This window comes from Mauremys reevesii, linkage group 2 (genome assembly GCF_016161935.1).
Source record: "Mauremys reevesii isolate NIE-2019 linkage group 2, ASM1616193v1, whole genome shotgun sequence".
Lineage (NCBI taxonomy): Eukaryota > Metazoa > Chordata > Testudines > Geoemydidae > Mauremys > Mauremys reevesii.
The window spans coordinates 33,526,133-33,546,122 of record NC_052624.1 but is presented as its reverse complement, the minus strand read 5'-3'; the positions used below and the strand labels follow the sequence as shown (position 1 = coordinate 33,546,122).

Sequence of the window (19,990 nt, the reverse complement as noted above, 5' to 3'; positions counted from 1 at the left end):
ATGCCACAGTACCATTGTTCTTTGTTTAGTAATAAAAAATACTTACAAAAGAATATTTAGATGTTTTTTATTTTTTATGGGGGTTTGAAATATGTTAGAAAAATTAACTTAATGTGAAGTGTGTACTTGACCAATTTGTATGCAACCAGGCTACAAACAGAGAGAAAAGCGTGGTATTAAATACTATGATGCAAAGAAGATTTCTCAGTGCGGATCACTAATTCACTTTTCAGTAATGGTTAGCATATTGAAATCTAGATTCTTGGAGTCAAGTGAGAGGGGTGATTCTGCATAAATGATCCTTTATAAGCTAATATATTTGGGGGGAAATTATTTATTTAGATTTAAAACTATAAAAAGATGCCTACTCCAAGGTCTTAGGTGCCTTTACACCTTCAATATTTATGAAATACAATGAAATTCTAGCAATATTGAAATAATTATTCCATCCAGACTCTTTCCTCACCTTTACCATTGAGGGAAGCACACCCTCAGCCTTCTCTAAAAGCCCAGTGAAACAGGTTTCTTTTGCTGTGTGGCACGGTGTGCCCAGGAGGTCACCAAATTTTGACTATTTCAGAGCAAGGGAGGAGGCAGGGGGAGCAAGTTCCAGAGTCCTGGAGCCTTCTCAGAGAATGCCCTCCCAACTGCTCTCCTCCCTTTTATAGTGAGGGGGATCCAGTTCGGGTGTCTCTGCTGACTGCACAAGTAATGACACAAATTGCCACTGTCAATTTATTATTAAGGGTTATAATATTTATTATTATAATAATTCATGATATTTCTTAATAAGAAAAGGGCTGAATAATGTTAATGAGAAAAAACTTATACTTAGACATTAGTTTCTGAATTTTTCTTGACGTCCACACATCAAAATGCTGACCAGAGAAGCTTTCAAAGCTGAATTTATGTAGCAATTATTTCAACCTACACTTTTGGTTTGTGATTCTTGCATGTCTTTCCTGTGCTTTATATAGTTGTTCTGTTCTTACTGTGAGTAAATAAAACCATCTTTTGCTTTCCACTATTGTCATGTTGCTATGAACCAAGAAGCTGAATAAAGGCAAGGGGAGGATAAGAAGCCTAAGATAGTCAAAATTCTAAACATGCCACATTAAAATGGGGTATAAGTGGGCTCAGGAATCAGCGCTCTGTCCTGAATAGCTTCAAACAACTCGGCAAATGGAAGCATCATAATCATAAAAACATCTTTTTTCCCAAAATCTGTTGGAAGCATCCATGAGAGCCACATTTCTTCTCTGACAGGTTTCAGGCTGTTTATATCTAATAAGGGGCAGTTCGATGGACTTTGAAAATGAGACTGCTGAATTATTAGTTCAGCATTGCTCTTCCAGAAGGAACAAATGATAGACTACAAAGGAGTTTATCCTGCATCTTGGGATCAAGGAAAATTCTTATAAGCAAACAGACTTTAATTCTCAAATTCCTGGCTGCTATCACTCGGACAAGTCCTAATTTTCCTCTGTAATTAAAGCATGGCCTTCTGGTTCAGTATGTTTTCTTTCAACTAATGACCAAAAGAATATCTACCGATTAAATCTGTTTCTTAAACCTGTTAAACTCCCAGTATAAATCTTTACATGACACAGGAGCAGTGTATTTTCCCAGGGTCAGTACCTGACTATTCCTTTATATGAGATCAATCAGCAGTACTAGACACACTATTAGCCTTAGCCTTGGCATGAAGGGTCTATAGTTTTTGCTCACACAACTAAGGCTCATTTGTTCCAATCATTTTGAAAGGGGGAGATGTTCTACTACAGGAGTTCTCAACCTTTTTCTTTCTGAGGCCCCACCCAACATGCTATAAAATCTTCATGGCCCAACTGTGCCACAACAACTTTTTCTGCATATCCAGTAGATTAAAAGCCAGGGCTTGCGTTATAGGGGTAGCAAGCAAGGCAATTGTCCAGGGTTCCACACCACAGGGGGCCCCGCAAAGCTCAGTTGCTCAGGCTTTGGCTTCAGTGCTGGGTGGTGGGGCTCAGGGCCTCGGGCTTCTGCCCCACATGGTGGGGCTTGAACTTTCTGCTCTGGGCTCCAGCAAGTCTCATGCCCCTGAAACCTGCTCGCAGCCCCCCACGGGGCCCCGGACCCGTGGTTGAGAACTGCTGTTCTAGTAAATGTCCCGGTAGTTTTAGTGTGAATAACACTTGTTTCAAGCCAAAGAAAATGTTTAAAGAATAAAAAATATTTCTGAGGGGAAAAAAAGACATGTAACCTTATAAAATATGCTTTGAAATAGTCCTATGGCAACAGACAAAACTATTGATAAAAACCTGAAGCCTCAAATCATCTCTCAACTTGTCCCTCATTATGTTCCTTATTTCAGATTAAAATTTAACTCTGCTCCACATAATGCCGTTTTCTTCTGTCCTTTGTAAACAAAAGCATTGATACTATGGAATGTTTTTATTTGCTTACAAATGTATACCTTGTAGGCAGCAGGTCAGCACCTAAGAATTCACATCAGAGAGACACTATGGCCCTGATCCTGCAAAGAGATCCATGGGGTTCACCCTTACAGTAGAACTGCATTCACTTTTGATGGTTTCCTTTGCAGAATTAGGGCCTAAGACAACAAACATTCTTCTCTGGTAATATGCACAATTTATAAAAAGCACAACTAATCCAGCTAATAGCTAGTATTTCTTGAAGATCTAAGTGCCTATGCAATAGATTAAACAGAACTTGTATGACTACACAGTGACTCATAATTCTACTACATTCCTTACTTTGGGAATTGGACATTGGCAGTTTGAAGCAACAAGACTCATTATAGGCAACACAGCAGAAGAGGTTGATATTTTACGTTATTTAGAAAGGAGAGTGAGCTATACAACTGAGTTGGGACTCTGGTTTTGAACTCTGAGCTCTAAAGGCTCCCCAAGCCAAAGCAGACTAGCAATGCTGCAGAGGTGAAGCTCTCCTTCAGAGTGAAAGTGCAGTCTGAAATCTCAGGCACTGCATTTCATGAACCAGCTTCAAAATGATTTTCACCCCACAAATAAACACATTGTTAGACAGAGATAATACTGCTACTAAAATGTATGTTTCATCAGTGTGTTCAAGTAAGTCTCAAGTACCGTTTTCCTTAAGACTTAAAATATATATACTTATTAACAACATTCCTTCCTGACAGTATTTTTTGATTTTACAAGATAGTATTACTCTGTATGCATTCAGTGCTTTTCATCCATTAGAAACAATTATCAAATAAGCCTAACACTCTACCAGTGAGGTTGGTTTCTTCATTTTATGGATAGAGAAACTGAGGCACAGAGTGGAGAAATAATTTGCCCAATATCCTAAAGCAACTCAGTGGTACGGCCAGGAATAGAATTCAGCCATGCCAATATCCAGAATCCTGCCTTAACCACTAAAGCTCTCCCTCCCTCCAGTGGAATGTGATCTACTTTGTCTGAGCATTTGATCTAATCCATTACGTTGCTTTTCGGGAATAAACTAAAAATATAGTAACAATATGAAAGAATACTGCAACAGATGGGAAAGTAACATGACTCACACTAAAATGACAACTCATATTGAAACAAGGACTCATAGTACCAGGAGGCAATACAAATTCTATTAAATAATATTCGTCCCAGGCATATATATCCAGAACAATAGCAAACTGTATAGAAAAAAATGTGAAGAATTAAAATTAGATATAGTGGACCCTCGCTTGAACGCACGTCTATATAGAGCGATTCCGCGTATAGCATAGGACCGTGCATGGATCCCGAATTTAATTAATTACATTGGGATCCATGTTAACGTGGTCCCCACATTAATGCGGGACTGCACATGGATCCAAAACCCGCGTTCAAGCGGGGGTCCGGTGCAGTATTAATCTAGGAGTTCTGAAGGAATTTAAGAATTAAGTGGGTGAGCTGCCAACCACAATGTGCAATCTTTTACTAAAATCAGCTTCTATACCAGAGAATGGGAAGGTAGCAGATATTATAGTGATCTTTAAAGAAGTTAATGGGGAGGTTCTGGGAATTTTATATCAGCAAGCCCTTACTTCAGTATCAGGTAAATTGACTGAAATGACAATTAAGAAGATAATTATAAAAGAACTAGATGAACTGGATATGAAAGGAACAAACCAGCACAGCTTCTGTAAAGAAAAATTGTGCCTCTCTGACCTACTTGAATTCTTTGAGCTGGTCTATGAAACTGAATAAAAGAACGTGACAGAATATATTTGGACTTTCAAAAATTCTTTGACAAACTCTGTAATAAAAGGCTGTTAAAAAGCTAAGCAATCAGAGAGTGAAAGGTAAAGTATAATCAGAGATTAGAAACTGGCTATTTGAGAGAAACAAAAGAGTAGGAACAGATGGTTAATTTTCAACATGACGCAAGGTTATGTAGTAGGACCGGTGATGTTTAAATAATTTATTAATGATCTGGAAAAGGGGGTGAATAGTGAGATGGCAACAGTTGATGATTACACAAAATTATTTAGGTATTTCAAGACTAGAGATGACAGTGAGGAAATTCAAAGGGATCTACCAAGCTAGATGAATGCACAGCACCTGATAGATGAAATTTGATGTGGACACATGTAAAATAATGCACAGTTGACTAATTTGAGTAGGATACTGATAATCTAGGTGTTGCAACTTATATCATCGGAGAACAAGAATCGTAGGTAAGCACTTTTCTTTTGTACCCATGGCATCTGTTGTAATAAACCACCACAGATACTCAAAAGCTCTATATGAAAACTATAAAAACACAGGTGGTGGGTATAAGAGGCTTCGGGAGGCTTAGCTTCCCCAAACAGGGCAAGAAATGCCAGATGTGGCACACCTCCCTTTGGAAGTATGTTGGCCCACTGCCTTTAGAGTACTGGATACTCCCGAGAAGTGGGAGGCCACCAGCGCCCGGACCATGGCCCCACCCACACTTGGCCTCATCCCCTGTAGCCCCGCCCATGCTGTGCCTCTTCCCCCCGAGGCCCTGCCCTTGCTCCCCTTCTTCCTCCAAGGCTCCCCACTCGCTGCTCACTCCCTCCACTCCCTCCCCCGCACCCCCCGTTGCTCACCCTTAAGACAGGAGCGAGTGGAAAGGAGTGAGTGGCAGGGGGCTCAGGGGAGGGGGCAGAGAGGAATGAGTGGCGGGTGCCTCAGGGGAGGGGATGGATGAGCAGTGGGTGGGGGGCCTTGAAGGAAGAGGGGGGAGTAAGGGTGGGGCCTCGGGAAGAGGCAGAGCAGGGGCAGGAAGAGGCAGAGTGGGGTGTTGGGGGAAGAGCTCAAGTGGAAGCAGAGTATTGGGGCAGTGAGGGGGTGGGGCCTGGGCAGAGCCTCAGGGCAGAGAGGGGGCATGGGCCAGGCACCGGTGGCCCCTCCTACTTCTAGGGAGCTTCTGGTGCTCGTGCCCAGCCTCCCAAAATGCAAGAGTTATGCACTGCCTATGTGAATAACAGTAAAAGATAAAAAATCAGAATAAAAAATGCACTATAATAAGCTGTGACAAGCATGTTGCATGGTAGGAACCTACAGCTACCTATCTATGTGCTATATTCAATGTGCCTATTGTCATAGCGTCTAAGTCAGTGATACTCAGACCTCAGTTCAACATTATTGCCTGATCTTTAACATTAATCTTCCAAAAGCACATGTAAAATTATAAGAACTATCCCTTAAAATGGATAAAACTTCAGCTAGAACATGGAGATCCAAAATACAAAAGGTCAAAATAATCACGATCAACATTCCAGTAGCAGTGGGAATTTGTGCCACATCTAATTTTTTAAATCTTATTGATAAGCCACAATCTAATCTCCTTCTATTTTTCACTGGAATCAATGAAAGCTTCTGAAAGAAGTACCTGATCAATATCTCACAAAGGACTATGGCTACCGGCTGCAAATGCAATCACACAACTTTCATCCAACAGTTCCCAAAGTAGCATGATAACTAAAGACGAAGCCTACAATACTTTTGGTGCAAAGTAAGATCAGATCCCCTACTGACTGTGCACCATCTGTGCCTCGAGACTTTCAATGGTGCAAGGTCCTCTATATGCAAACTTTTCACAGATTTCGCAGAATTTACTGTGGAGCCACAAAATGGCCAGGCAAAATCTCTCTCTAAAAAACGTTAACCAGCCTACATGACATAGGAGGGACAGATGGTCAAGCACTACAGTGGCTCCAATCATTCCTCTCAGCAGAACTCCAAGAGTGGTGATGTTTAACTATTCCTCTCCAAAGACCCTCACCTCCCTCCCTGCAGGGATCCATGCTATTCTTTCTTCTTTTCAATATCTTCCAGACAACCAGCAGAGATAGTGAAGCATCATGGGCTCAGCTGTGAACTATATATCTCATTCTCATCTGATGCAATCACCACCACTATTATGACAACACAATGCCAGCAAGTCATCACCTCTTGGGTGAAGAGCAGCTGGCTCAAGCTGAACCAAGGCAAGACCAATGTGATGCTAGTTGGAGAAGGAAAATGCTTTGAATGCTAGCCAAGACACCATTTCCACCTTCCACTCATAGCATACTACCCCCATTTACCAAATTAGTGTCAAGCCTCAGGATTCAGTTTGACTTTTCACTAAGCGTGGATGACCTGATAGCATCAGTATCTAAAACTACCTTCTTTTACTTCCAGCTTGCAATGAAATGTGGCTCTTTCCTTGAGGATAAGGACTTGGCCACAGTGATCCATGCACTTGTCTCCTTCAGGCTGGATTACTGTAATTTACTGTATCTGAAGCAGAATGTGGAAACAAGGCACAAGCTCCAGCTGATACATAATTCAGCTGTACAACTCCTCCACGGGGTAGGCCATCATGAGTACCTCAGGCCTATGATCAAATCCCTCCACTGGCTCCCAAATAGCTTCTGATATCAGTTTAGTGCTTTGGTCCTAATCCTCAAAGCAGTTAATGTAGCTGGGGCCTGATCTATTAAAGACTGAATTTTGACCTAATATAATAACTGATGAGACAGTGGCTCTGCTCTGGAACAAGGTACATCACAAAGGCCAGGAAACAGTGCATGAGAGTTGAGGAGATATGGCTACTGAATAGACATTCAGAGGAGATTAGGCAAATCCAGAGTCTGATTGTCTTTAGGAAATGCTGCAAAACCTTCCTCTTTGAAAAGGGCTTTCCACCATATGACATTCACAACACTGAACCACCCTCTTCTACGAAAAAAGGCAAGTTAATAGTCTAAACAATCAGAACCACAAACCCTACCCCTAGTAGAGATTTTACCTTGAAAAGGAAAAAGTGATAAAGACTCCATGAAGTCCACTACAGATTTTAGTATTGCTAATGATTTTACACAGATGGTGCTCAGATATATTACTCCCGGGGGAATTCTGCGCCACTGTGCATGTGCAGAATTCATGCCCCCCTGCAAATTTTTTTCTCTGCAGAATATAGATTCTGGTGGAGAGGTGCTGCAGTTACACCTTTCATCCACCAGGGGTTGCTGTGGTGCCAGAAGAGAGAGCAGGCAGCCAGAGAGGCTGCATTCCTCACAGCAGGGCCAAGTGAGGAGGCACCGGATGGACAGAGTGGGGCACACAGAGCTGCTAAAAAAAACAGGAGTACTTGTGGCACCTTAGAGACTAACAAATTTATTTCAGCATGAGCTTTCGTGAGCTAAAGCTCACTTCTTCGGATGCATAGAATGGAACACACAGACAGGAGATATTTATACATACAGAGAACATGAAAAGGTGGAAGTATGCATACCAACAGGCAGAGTCTAATCAATTGAGATGAGCTATCGTTAGCAGGAGGAAAAAAAACTTTTTGAAGTGATAATTAAGATGGCCCATAGAAGGTGTGAGGAGAACTTAACATAGGGAAATAGATTCAATTGGTGTAATGACCCAACCATTCCCAGTCTTTGTTTAAACCACAGTTAATTGTATCTAGTTTGCATATTAATTCAAGTTCAGCAGTCTCTCTTTGGAGTCTGTTTTTGAAGTTTTTTTGTTGCAAAATTGCCACCTTCAAGTCTGTCACTGAGTGGTTAGAAAGGTTGAAGTGTTCTCCCACTGGTTTTTGAATGTTATGATTCCTGATGTCAGATTTGTGTCCATTTATTCGCCAATGTACATGGCAGAGGGGCATTGCTGGCACATGATGGCATATATCACGTTGGTAGATGTGCAGGTGTACGAGCCCCTGATGGTGTGTCAGAGCTGCTAGGCAGTCACAGACTGGGATTTAGAAGGGCTCTAGTGGGGGGGCGGACGGGGGCAACTCAGGAGCTAGTGGAGTGAGAATGTTGAGCCGGGGATGAATGGGAGGTGGGCTGTACGGCCACAAAGGGATAGGGGGTATGGGGTTGCAGGGCCATATGGGGATGGGTGAGGGAGGCTGCAGGAAACATGTGGCAGGGGGTAGGGGAGTGCAGAGACACACAGGGATGGGGGGTGCAGGGACATATAGGAACTGGGGCAGATGTACCTGACTGAATAACAGAAGCTAGGGGTCAGCCCCCCAATTGCCTGACAATTCCTTCCTCCACCCAAAAAACCCTTTTCCATACTTCTCTCACCCACACCAACAACCCTCCTGGTTCATGCCCAGGCTCCTTCCCTCTCCCTCAGCTCCTCCAAGCCCTCAACCCTTTGCACTGCTTCTGAGGAGTGCAGGAAATGCATCTCTCTATTGTAGTTTAAATGAATTACTCAAAGTTCTGTATTAATATGCCTAGTAAGGAATCTATTTGTCAAAAACACATTTCCTGAATCTTTTTTTTTTGTCTCTATTGTTACAGACATACTTCCTGACAGATATTTTGAAATAAATTACTGAAATAATTGAAACTGGTCTGATTATACTGTGTTATTTTTACAAATAAAATATGTATAATTTTGCAGAATTTTAAAGTATATGCAGAATTTTTAATTTTTGGTGCAGAATTCCCCCAGGAGTAATATATGATGATAAGCAGCAGTATAAAACTATGCTAGGATAAGAAATGATTATATGATTTTAATAATTGCATGTTAATTAGGAAATAATAAAGTTTTGTCAGTAATGCGATGTCATCTTTAAACAATGCGTAAATGAGATTTCAATATTATGTACACAACAGAAATTGATCTTTTGATATAAAACGGTATTGTAGTTATAATGTTAAATGCAAGTCTATTGAGAAGGAGTGACGAGTGTGTTCTAGTGATTATCAGGAGCTGTGAGCTAGGATTCCTGGGGTCAATTATCAACTCCACCCATTGATTCATTCTGGAGCTTTGAGCTAGTCATTTAAATTATGTGCCTCAGTTTCCCCCATGTGATGTGGATAATCACAATTATAATAACTAATAACATTTACCCTATCTCACAAGTGAAGCTTGATGATTATTAATGTACTTGTAAAATGATCTGAAATCCTTATATAAAAGGGGCTATAGTAGCAGTAGTAGTAAAGTACTGATATTTCTGAAAGAAATACTATTTTCCTTAAGAATTAAGATTTCATACAGATATTGTAAATCCCACTTATAATGCTCTGATGTAGATTTACTTGTTGAGTTATATTTTTAGGTGCCAGTTTACCTCTCCAATGTGTGTATGTGTTAGTAATAGGATTATTCTAAATCCGGGGTGACCAGAGCACTGAATCTAGCTATCAGAATCAAAGTAAAGTTCACTATTTGATATCTCAGATATCAGGCTAGATTTTCTTAGGCTGCATTTGCTTCTACCTGTAAGCGTTGAATTCTACCCAGAGGACAGTTCAAGTTCCTTGCTGGTGCAGAGATGTGCAATTTAGTCCTCTCTCTGAACCAGCAGAAGCGATTTCAGTCCATTATCTCAATCAGTGGTAAACTTTCAACGCTACCAGTCAATTTATATTCAGACGCTGCCCCCACAATGGAAAGGGTCAGAGACACCAGATTTTTAAATGAAAACTTAGTCTTGGCTCTCAGAGAATGTAAATACCAGAGGAAGTGTGGATTCCACATCCATGGTCCCAAAAGCCAGCTCTGAGCATTTCTAATTTCTACTTTATTTTATGGAGACTGTTGGGGGAAGGGGATAAAAACAAGTTTTAAAAAACAGAATGTTTTTTGTTTCAACATGTTCAAAGCTTTTTTGCATGAAAATGGCAACAGGTTTGGTACTGCATTTTAATACCTGCTCAACAGAAAAAATGGTGCACAAAAGTAAATTGTACCTCACAAGTTTTAGATAAGCATTCATAGAGAAGTATATTTGGCTTTAATCAAACAATGAAATGCAGAACAATGTGATGTATCTTGACCTTTGAAAGATTAGAAACATCAATTAATAATGTTTGTTCATGAATATCTTTCACCTAGATTAAACTGCCACAGCAACAGGATGAGATTAGTTGTTCACATTCTAAGTAATTATGAAGAGACACTTTAATTTAAAGTAACAAACTCTGATAATTTACACAAGGAAAAAGTCTGAAGAGGATGTGTGGATCATTTTAATTTAGTTAATGTAAACGCAGTACAGAAGGAGTGAAAACAGTAACCGCTGAAGGAATAAAGCTTCATTTTAAGCCATGAACTTCATGACCATTTGTTGAATTGAAGTATGTATATACAGTTCTGTCAGGATACATTTAGCCAGATTCTGATCTCAATTACACTGGTATAAATCTGAAGTAATTCTATTGAAGTTTAACAGAATTATTCCAAATGTGCAGCCGTGTAATTGAGACCAAAATCTGACCCTTGTTTCCTTTTCTTCATAAAAATATGGTACTTTTTTGTGCTCCTGAAAGGAAGGGGGTTGATAGCCTTGAAGAAACATGTTTTGTGCAGCTAGGCACCACTTACAAGTGTGATAGTGCTTTTGAGTTGTTTAGGGATTTTGTTTGGAAAATGAAACAAATACAATTACCCATTCTCTCTCCTCAGACAAAAAAAGCTGCACCTTGCACAGTACCCTAACAGTCACGGGCTCAGGCTCTATATAACCTGCAGGAAAGCAAATGTACATATTTCTATTCCCAGTGGACAATTTTGATACTTTCTTCAGACCAGTGACATGTCACCACCACAGTAATTATTTAATTGAATACCCAGTGCATGGATAGCATACTTCTGTGAATAAACTGTTACCTAACGATTTCCAATTGCCTGAAAAGTTCTAAATTATTCAATTGATTTACTTACCTGTCATTCTTTTTCTTCTTGTACTGTCTGAATCACCCATGTTACTATATATGGAAAACCAAAAAAAATAAAAAAAATATTACATTAATTTTGTGCACTCTAACTTCTCTTGTTGATACCACATTTCCCTTTCATTATAGTTTCCTATTCTACTGTAAACAAAAAAAAAATCAATAGTTCCATTAGTTGAACAGCAAGAATTAAACAAACATAACTGACATATCTATTTTCCCTTTTATCCCTCTCCTAACATTTTCCCAAGACATCATTCATAAAGTATTCATTCTACACTTGTTTAGTACATATACTCCCTCAAGGTTTCTCAGAAGATAATGCATCCAGTACAAAGTGGCTGAGTTTAATTCTTGTACTGAATATATTCTAAATGCATTCCATTTGACACTGTTGACCTACCTTCCTAAACTGCATATGATCAAATGCAAAACGGTAAATACTTATTCATTGGCACAAATGCCAAATTACAAATCTCACTGGACATTTACCAGGAGGGAAGGATAGCTCAGTGGTTTGAGTACTTGCCTACTAAACCCAGAGTTGTGAGTTCAATCTTTGAGGGGACCAGTTAGGGATGGGGGGGAAAACAAAACCTGTCAGGGCCAGTATTTGGTCTTGATAGTGAAGGCAGGGGACTGGACTCAATGACCTTCCAGTTCTATGAGATAGGCATATCTCCATATATTATTAAATTATATTCTTATTATCTCAGATTTGTAGCTGCAGCTCTGACAAATGTATGTGCAAATTAGGCACATAATTTCACCACGCATTTGTGGGGTTTACTTACTTTTTAAAATATTTTGTTCTCTTTCCATTGAAGTTAATAGGAGTTTTGCCATTGTTTTCAATGGAAGCAGGATTAACCCCCTAAGTGCGATTACACTCTGAAAAGAGACTATGTGAAAATGGCATTTTCTTTCTCAGCAGATTTGCTCCTCATGTACATTTGCTCCCTGAGAATTGTATCTTTAAAGAGAATAAGAATTGTCATGAGTATAAAAATGTTTGATTTCTCATGTTTTACCACTATCAGCCCTGCAGAGCCAACACAACTATGTAAGAGCAAACAGGGTTCTTTTTTGGCTTATGAAACAACAGAATTTTAGCTGGTTCCAACTGCGAAGCAGACACCTATGCAATCCACTGTCTTTCAGTTACACATTGAGTCACACCTGTGCAGTCCCCCAAGTCCAAGGCAACAGGGTTGCATAAGTGTATATGAGAAGAGCTCCTGATCAGAAGCATATAGTGAGAGAACACAGCTTGACTTTCATATCCCAGACTGAGTTTGCTGGGTTGTCAGTTTAAAAAACAACCATAATTGTAAGGTGAGTAAATATGCTATAGGGGTCACTGAGGGACACTAAATGCTGAACTCCATAACCTCATTTTTACAAAGCTGTGTTTCAGAATAGACCAGATTGTAATTAGACAGAATAAAAATACATTCCAGCCATGCAATTATCATGACAGCTAATGATATCTCCATGCACATAGGGAAAAATGGCATGTAAAAGTATGCCAAGGAGCAATATATAGGATTGGCTAAAGACCATGCAATGTCTGACCCAGACGAGGATAAGATTAAGTGTACCCCACCTAAATTCCACTGGCAAACATACTCTTGTTATTTTTAATTTGAAACTGTATTTATCTTACCGTCCTAATCTCAAGAGGTATATAGTAACCCAGTCTGAAAAGAACTTGTGTTTAGCAAGGTCCTGCAGAGCCCAGAATTCCTAAATGAAAAAATACTGTTAATGATAGATACACTGCAGGTTGTTACTTATAAATCTGTTCACTTTGTTCATTGCTTGTAAAAAATTCTAGGACATAAGCAGGGCAGGAAGAAGCCACAGTGCTTGGCACTTAACTTTTCTTTAGTGTGCTTCCTTTGTGTTTCATGCTAACCCAGAGAGATGCTACAAGGATATCTGTGCTACCTGTGTCTGAGCTTTGTGTGCCTTAAGTGAGACCCCTTTATAAATCTTTTCTTTTACAGAAAATACACAGCTATTTAAAAATATTTGTGAGAGGGAAGGAAAATGAATGGGAAAAGAGGGGATAAACAAAGAAAAGAAGAGAGGAAACAGGGAAGGAAAGGGAGGAGAAAGAAGTCTGATAAAGGAGCAAGATGAGAAAGCAGACTCAGGGCAGCCACAAATCAGGTTTCACAAGCTGGTTAAACTGTGTTTATAGTTGCTTTGCATTGTCTGTGTGGGACAAAAAAGCCAGCAAAAATGGATAAACATTACAGAAACAGGCACAGATATGCATAAAGGAAGAGATCCACCACAGGACACGAGAGAAGGAAACAAAGAGTGAAACAAAGAAAGGGATGTGAAAAGAAAGAAAAACAAGGGAGTCAGGGAAAGTAACTGGGTAGAAGGACTGGCTTGAGCAACCAACTTGTGGATAGGAGGAGAATGTGGAAGTCCAGTATTCCTATGTGTGGATATGAGGATAAATGGCTTTAGCGGGAGAAAAGAGATGCTCCTAGTTGAGAATACAATGGTGTCAAGTTGTTGTTCTTGCAATATTCCTGCTGGGTTTTGAAATGTGTTTATATGTGCATCTGGAGGGAGATATGCGAGTGGTCTGCTGATTTGTAAGAACGTGCTTTGCCACTGGCAAAGCATTCTTGCATAGATAAAACTATCTGTTTTGCATGCATATGAATCTTTTAAACAGCATAAAATTACATCTGGTATTTCAAACAAGGCTTGGGGGATCAGAACTCCTGGGTTCAATTATTTTCTAACTTGAACAGAACACTTTCTCCTCGACAAGCCTAAATCGACATGCTTGAAACAGTTTGTTCAGCTACTCAAACAGCAACAGCCTAAATAAGGACTGCAGAAGGTCCTCGGCCTGGTGAAGGGTGTGATTAGTACACAAGGAAAGGAATGATCATCCAGCATTAGGGTGCTGGCCTAGGACTTGCTGCCACAGATTTCCTAGGTCACCTTGAGCAAGACATTTAATCTCTCGGTTCCTCAGTTAAATGGGGATTATAGCACTTCCCTACCTTATAAACAGGGGGTGTGAGGAAAAACATATTAAAGATTGTGAGACGCTCAGACACAATGGTAATGGGGGGCATATAAGTACCTCAGAGAGACAGACACAGCTAAACTGATTCACCAGCCTGGCCCCTCACAGAAGAGGAGATGCAGTAACCAAGAACACAACTGCAGCTCACAGCTGCTGCAACCTCAGGAGCAACTCCACTGCATGTTTGGGAGGATTCCATCAGCTAAGAGCCAGGGAGAGGTTTTGTCTCTTACTCTGTAGCTCACAAAGCTATTCTTGCTCTTACGTATACACACTTTTCTTCTCAGTCATCCCTTTGGTATACATGAGTCTCTCCAAAATAGTAGTACTTTGCACATCTACAACATTTGCCATCTGAGGCTGTCAAAGAGCTTTTCAAATATTAACAAATCAAACCTCAGAGCAACCCACTGAGGCAGGTTTCCTCATTTTACAGATGATGAAACTGAAAAGCAGAGACTTTGGCTAAGATCATCTAAATGTCTGTGACACAGCTGGGAACAGAATCCATATCTCCTGATTTTCTCACACAGCCTTATGCACAAAAGCATTTTGCCTCCCACAAAGATGCATTTGTATATCTGCTAGCCTGTCCTGAGCTGGATTCAGAAGAGAAGCAAAAACGTCAAAAGATAAAGAGGGTCTATGAGTTTTCAGGACAAGATGAAATGTGCTCCCCACAAAGAAAAAGTACTATAAATAGCCATAGTAATCCTTTGTAAAAAGATGTGTGTTTCCTTCCAGATTTCCATGAGTCCCCCACTTTGGGGAGTCTATACTGTTTATTGGTTATTAAATTATTACTTGCTAAGTGTCCTCCACACAGTCAACACTTCAGTTATTCCTTCACTGTTGAGGACAGCATTAAATGCAATCTGTATATTTTTCTACCTCATCTTACAGTTGCTAGATTGTTTTTAACCTGTTTTATTTTGTTATTTAGGTCTGGAGGTTAGGCTCAGTTGAGTTATCTGTGGGATGGAATGGGACTATGGGATGGGCAGAGGACAGGGACAAAGATTTGTTCCCATGTTCTTAAATTGTGATCAGGGCTAGTCCTAGGCCCACATTGGGATTGGAGAGGGACCGGATGAGGGATGGGGCCATGGTGGGCCCAGGTTCAAATTAGGGCTGGTGATGGCCCATGGGCCAGTTAGCATTAGGTCTCGGGGCCAGCTAGATGGCCTAAATAAAAGCAGGAATTGAGGTAATCTGGGACCACACTGGGGATGGCTCAGTGGACATGTTAAGGCTAAATTTGAGCATGACCTGATAAGCCCTAGCTAACATTAGGTTTGGTGCCAGCACCAGGGCTAGGCTCAGAGTGAAGACTGGCTAGTAGCTCCAGGCTGGGTGCAGCCTGCTACATTGAAGTCAGGGTTAGATAAAACCCAGTGGGCCCTGGCTAGGGTTAAGGTTGATGCAGGCAAGTGGGAACAAGATTGGATTGGGGTGGGCCAATGGTCTCAAAGTAGGGTCCAGGCTTAGTACCTATTGGTGGGCCCATGTTAGGTTAAAGTAGGTGCTAATTTGTGGATCTAGACTAGAGTTTTGTTTATTACCAGTTTGTAGAGCTGGGTTGGGGTTAAACATACTAAATATCTCAGAGCCTTTTGGATTTTTAAGTCTGTAACTGCTGTTGTGAAAATGGAATTTCCTGTATTTTGTCTTTGAAATATACCAGATTCCTGAATGCTTTGCTGCCATGGAAACAGATGGTGAAAGGCCTAAAATAGAACAGGCAACTCTAAAGCAACAATTGTTTCACAAACTCCATTCTCCTCCTCACTAAGAAAAGCAGGTTTTGTGTAAACGATACTTAACTTAAAACAACCTACCTTGTTTCCATCACTTCAATATTAATTTAATACTTGATAATACTTAACTCTCTCTGGTGTGTTACATATTCAAAGTTCTGTACAAACATTAATTAATCTAATTAAACTAAAATGAAATTTAATTATATTAGTCTGATTTCTATGAAAGCCATAGCTACCTCCAAAACTAGCAGAAACCTTGTCAATATTATATATTACCTCAAATTATTATTTTGATTATTGTAAATCTTACGGGGATTTTTATTTGACTTTACATTTTTTTAAAAGAAAAAAAAAATCAAGTCTGATCCTTAGCTGATGTAAATCAGTGCAGCTCCAGAGAAGACAACAAAGCTATGCTAGTTTATGCTAGCTGAGTATCTGATCTATTTTGTTGACTTCCAATCCTGAGACAGACTGCAAAAAATGCTAAATTTCCCCAACTATAGTATGATGTTGCACTCCATATGTTTTATGGAACTATGCTTATGAGTATAAATATAATGTAACTGGAATATGCTTTATGCAAAAGGTATCTTGTAAGGTATCACTACAAAGCTTATAATCTAATGAATGTGTTCATCCTAGTTGTATGAATGTATCATTCTTGTACCTGAAACTAGAAATATGAAGTATTACTCTGAAGTCCTATTGTAACTATGCAAAGTGTGGGCCATTAATGGTGGCTTGGAATCTTGATGGCTCCCATTAGCTAGGACAATTGGTTGTAAATGGCTGTTTACTTGTAAGCCTTCCTGCATAAGTGGGTGCCAGCCAGTGAGTAATGAAGTCTCACAGGACATGTGAACATGTCACATGATACTGAAATCCATCTTAAACTTTAGTTCCTTATGTACCATAAAGTCCCCAGAGGAAACTCCAAAGCAGAGGGGAAGGAGGGCGAGTAGTGGAGTACCCATAGGGGGACACATCTCACAGAACTCCAGTTATTGCATAAGGTGAGTAACCTCTTCTTCTTTTAGTAGTGTCCCTATAGGTGCTCCACTTCCGGTGACTACCAGCAGTAACTCCAGCTAGAGAGGGGGACTTTTGTGCCAAGTCCAAGATTGAAGACACCACAGCATTTCCAACTGCAGCATCTGATCTGGAAAACTGGACCAGTGCATAATGCTTAGGAAAAATATGTACAGAAGACCAAGTGGCAGTTTTATACATTTCCAGAATAGGAACATTCTTGAATAATGCCATAGAAGCAGACAGAAATCTCATGGAATGGGCCAACACCCTAGAAGGAGACTGTATATCTAAAGATTTATAGTACAATATGATACAATCAGAAATCCACCTGGAGTGTCTGTGGGTGGAAATTGCTGAATCTTCGGATCTATCCACAATAGTCACAAACAGTTTGGGTTACTTCCCAAATGACTTGGTTCTTTCCAAATAAAAGGCTATCGCCCTCCTAATGTCCAATGTGTGTAAAATGGCCTCTTCTTTGGACCGATGAGGCTTGGGGGGGGGGGGGGAACAGACGGTGCATAATCTGGTTGATGTGAAATTCAGATGATACAAAATTTGGGCATGGACATAACAAAACCTTGTCCTTGAAAAATATGTAAATGGAGGATCTGCCATTAGAGCCCCCTACTTCTCCAATTCTGCGAGCAGAGGTGATTGCCACCAAAAAGGCTGTTTTCCAAGATAAATTAATGAGGAAAGAGGTTTGGCTCAAAGGCATAAGGCATCTAAGTACTAAATTCAAATCCCAGATAGGAATGAGTTCCTTAATTTGGGGGAAAAGGTTTCCCAGTCCCCACAGAACTCTTAGAGTTGTAGGATGGGTGAAGACTGAGAATCCTTCAACTGCTGAATGGAAGGCTGTTATAGCCTCCAAGTGGACCTTGACAGAGCTGAAAGACAATCCTGTTTTTTTAGTTCTATGAGGTAATCAAGGCTCATCAACAGGTAAGAATGAATAGGTGGAAAACTTCTCTGGACACATCACAGGCTGAATCTTTTCCATTTGTGGAGGTAAGCGTATCTCATGGAATCTTTTCTGCTGTCCAATAATACTTGTTGTACCTCCTCAGAACAAGTCAACTGTAGTCCCATGAACCATCTAGGAGCCAAGTTCTGAGACGAAGTACACTCAGGTTGGGATGAAGAGTGCAGCCAGCATCCTGGGAAAAATGAGGAATGGATGGAAGGCTGATCATCTGACAGATGGTTAGGTGAATCAGGAAAGGATATACCATATCTGTCTGGGCCACGCTGAGACTATTATGGCTTTGTTGTGCTTGATCTTATTGATCGCCTTCAGAATCAGGGTGTTGGGGAAAACACATATGGAAAGCCTTCTGTTCATGAAATGAGGAAGGCATCTCCAAAAGAGAGAGGACCCAATCTCCCCCTTCAGCAAAAGCGTTTGCATTACTTGTTGGTAACAGTGGCAAAGAGGTCTATTTTTGAACTCCCCAAGTCCAAAAAATTTGATCAAGAATCTGAGGATCCAATTCCCATTTCTAGTCCTGGGAAAAGTGCCTGCTGAGGTCATCTGCTAACTGGTTCTATATCCTCAGAAGATAAGTTGCTGAAATAAGGATGCAATTGGCTATGCACGAGTTCCAGAGCTTTACTGCTTCAGCACAAAGGGAAGGGGAGCTGGCCCCTTCCTGTCAGTTAATATAAAATATGCAAGCTATGTTGTCTCTTTATGGATTTGTTCCTGATTAAAGGGAGGAAGTGGATACATGAATTCCTGACTGCCCTCTGTTTGATGAGGTTGATGTGTAGTTGCATCTCTTGGGAAGACCATTTGCCATGTACTGTGAGGGTCCCCAAGTGAATCCCCCAGCCCCTCAGGGCTGCATCTGTCATTATAGTGATAGAGGGAGAAGGCTGAACAAACGAAATCCCTGTGCTGACTGGTTGGGGTCCCTCCACCAACTGAGAGACTCTCCTACCTGACGAAGGACCGACACTAACTTATTCAAGCTGTGTTTGTTTGGAATACAAATAGTCCTGAGCCAGCCCTGGAAATATCAAAAGGTGAAGCCTGTCATATGGCATCACAAAAGTGCAGGCTGCCATGTGTCTGAGCAATTGAAGACAGCTTCTTTTTGATATCTATGGGCTGATTTGAATCTTTTAGACAAGATTCGCTAACATCAAGAATCCGCTGAGGGGAAGATAAGCCCTAGCTGATATAGTGTCCAAGGAGGCTCTTATGAACTCTATTCTTTGTACCGGGTTCAACTTGAATTTCTCAATGTTGAGCTGCAACCCTAGCTCATGGAACAGAGAGCTCATCCTCATTATGGTGTCAAAAACATCATTGTAAGACCGGCCTTTGAGTAGCCAGTTGTCGAGGCATGGAAAAATGGTTATTCCTGGATGTCAAAGATAAGCTGCGACCACTGCCAGCACTTCTGAGAACACTCTTGGGTCAGTCAAAAGGCCAAACGGAAGCACTCAATATTGAAAGTAATCCTGATCTACTGAAAAGCGCAGGAATCATTTGTGAAATGCGTGAATTGCGATATGAAAATAGAGATCCTGAAGGCTGAGGGCTAAAAATCAATCCCCCAGTTGTAATCACTGAATTATAAATGTAAGTGACACCATCCTGAATTTTTGAGACTTGACAAAAGTTGTTTAGGAGTCTTAGATCTAAAATTGGTCTCCACTGTCCGTTCTTTTTCGGGACCAGAAAGTAGCTGGAATAAAACCTCTTCCCTCTGTACAGAATAGGAACTGGTTCTATTGCACCCATTTGCAGAAGTGAGTTAACTTCTTGCTTTAAGAGGTGCTCAGGAGAGAGGTCCTTGAAGAGGGATGGGGAAGGCAGATAAAATGGATAGTGTATCCTGATCTTATGACCTCTAGCATCCATTTGTCTGATGTGATTCTTTCCCATGCAGAAAGAAAATGGGAGAAACAGTTTCCAAAGAGTGGAAGATGGGTGTATGTGTA

The 19,990-nt window shown here is 40.6% G+C and overlaps 1 protein-coding gene and 1 long non-coding RNA gene across 5 annotated transcripts in view; one reads left to right on the top strand and one right to left on the bottom strand.

Annotated features, from left to right (window-relative positions):
- The window catches only part of LOC120396767, a 28,614-nt gene extending 11,126 nt beyond the window's left edge, over positions 1–17,488 (top strand). Inside the window, exons 2-3 of one of the 2 annotated variants that reach the window (XR_005593351.1) lie at positions 15,925–16,041; positions 17,044–17,488. This is a non-coding gene — a long non-coding RNA (uncharacterized LOC120396767). Of the gene's footprint in view, positions 1–15,924; positions 16,042–17,040 lie in introns of both variants that reach the window. The other variant, XR_005593352.1, reaches the window with a different exon arrangement.
- The window catches only part of LOC120396763 (protein adenylyltransferase SelO-like), a 44,414-nt gene that overhangs the window by 1,738 nt on the left and 22,686 nt on the right, over positions 1–19,990 (bottom strand). For 2 of the 3 annotated variants that reach the window (XM_039521821.1, XM_039521822.1), the window contains exons 16-17: positions 12,846–12,925; positions 11,169–11,212 (exon numbers count right to left, since the gene is read on the bottom strand). In XM_039521821.1, coding sequence (XP_039377755.1) covers positions 11,169–11,212; positions 12,846–12,925 — 124 coding nt within the window. Of the gene's footprint in view, positions 1–11,168; positions 11,213–11,979; positions 12,153–12,845; positions 12,926–19,990 lie in introns of those variants that run through there. The other variant, XM_039521823.1, reaches the window with a different exon arrangement.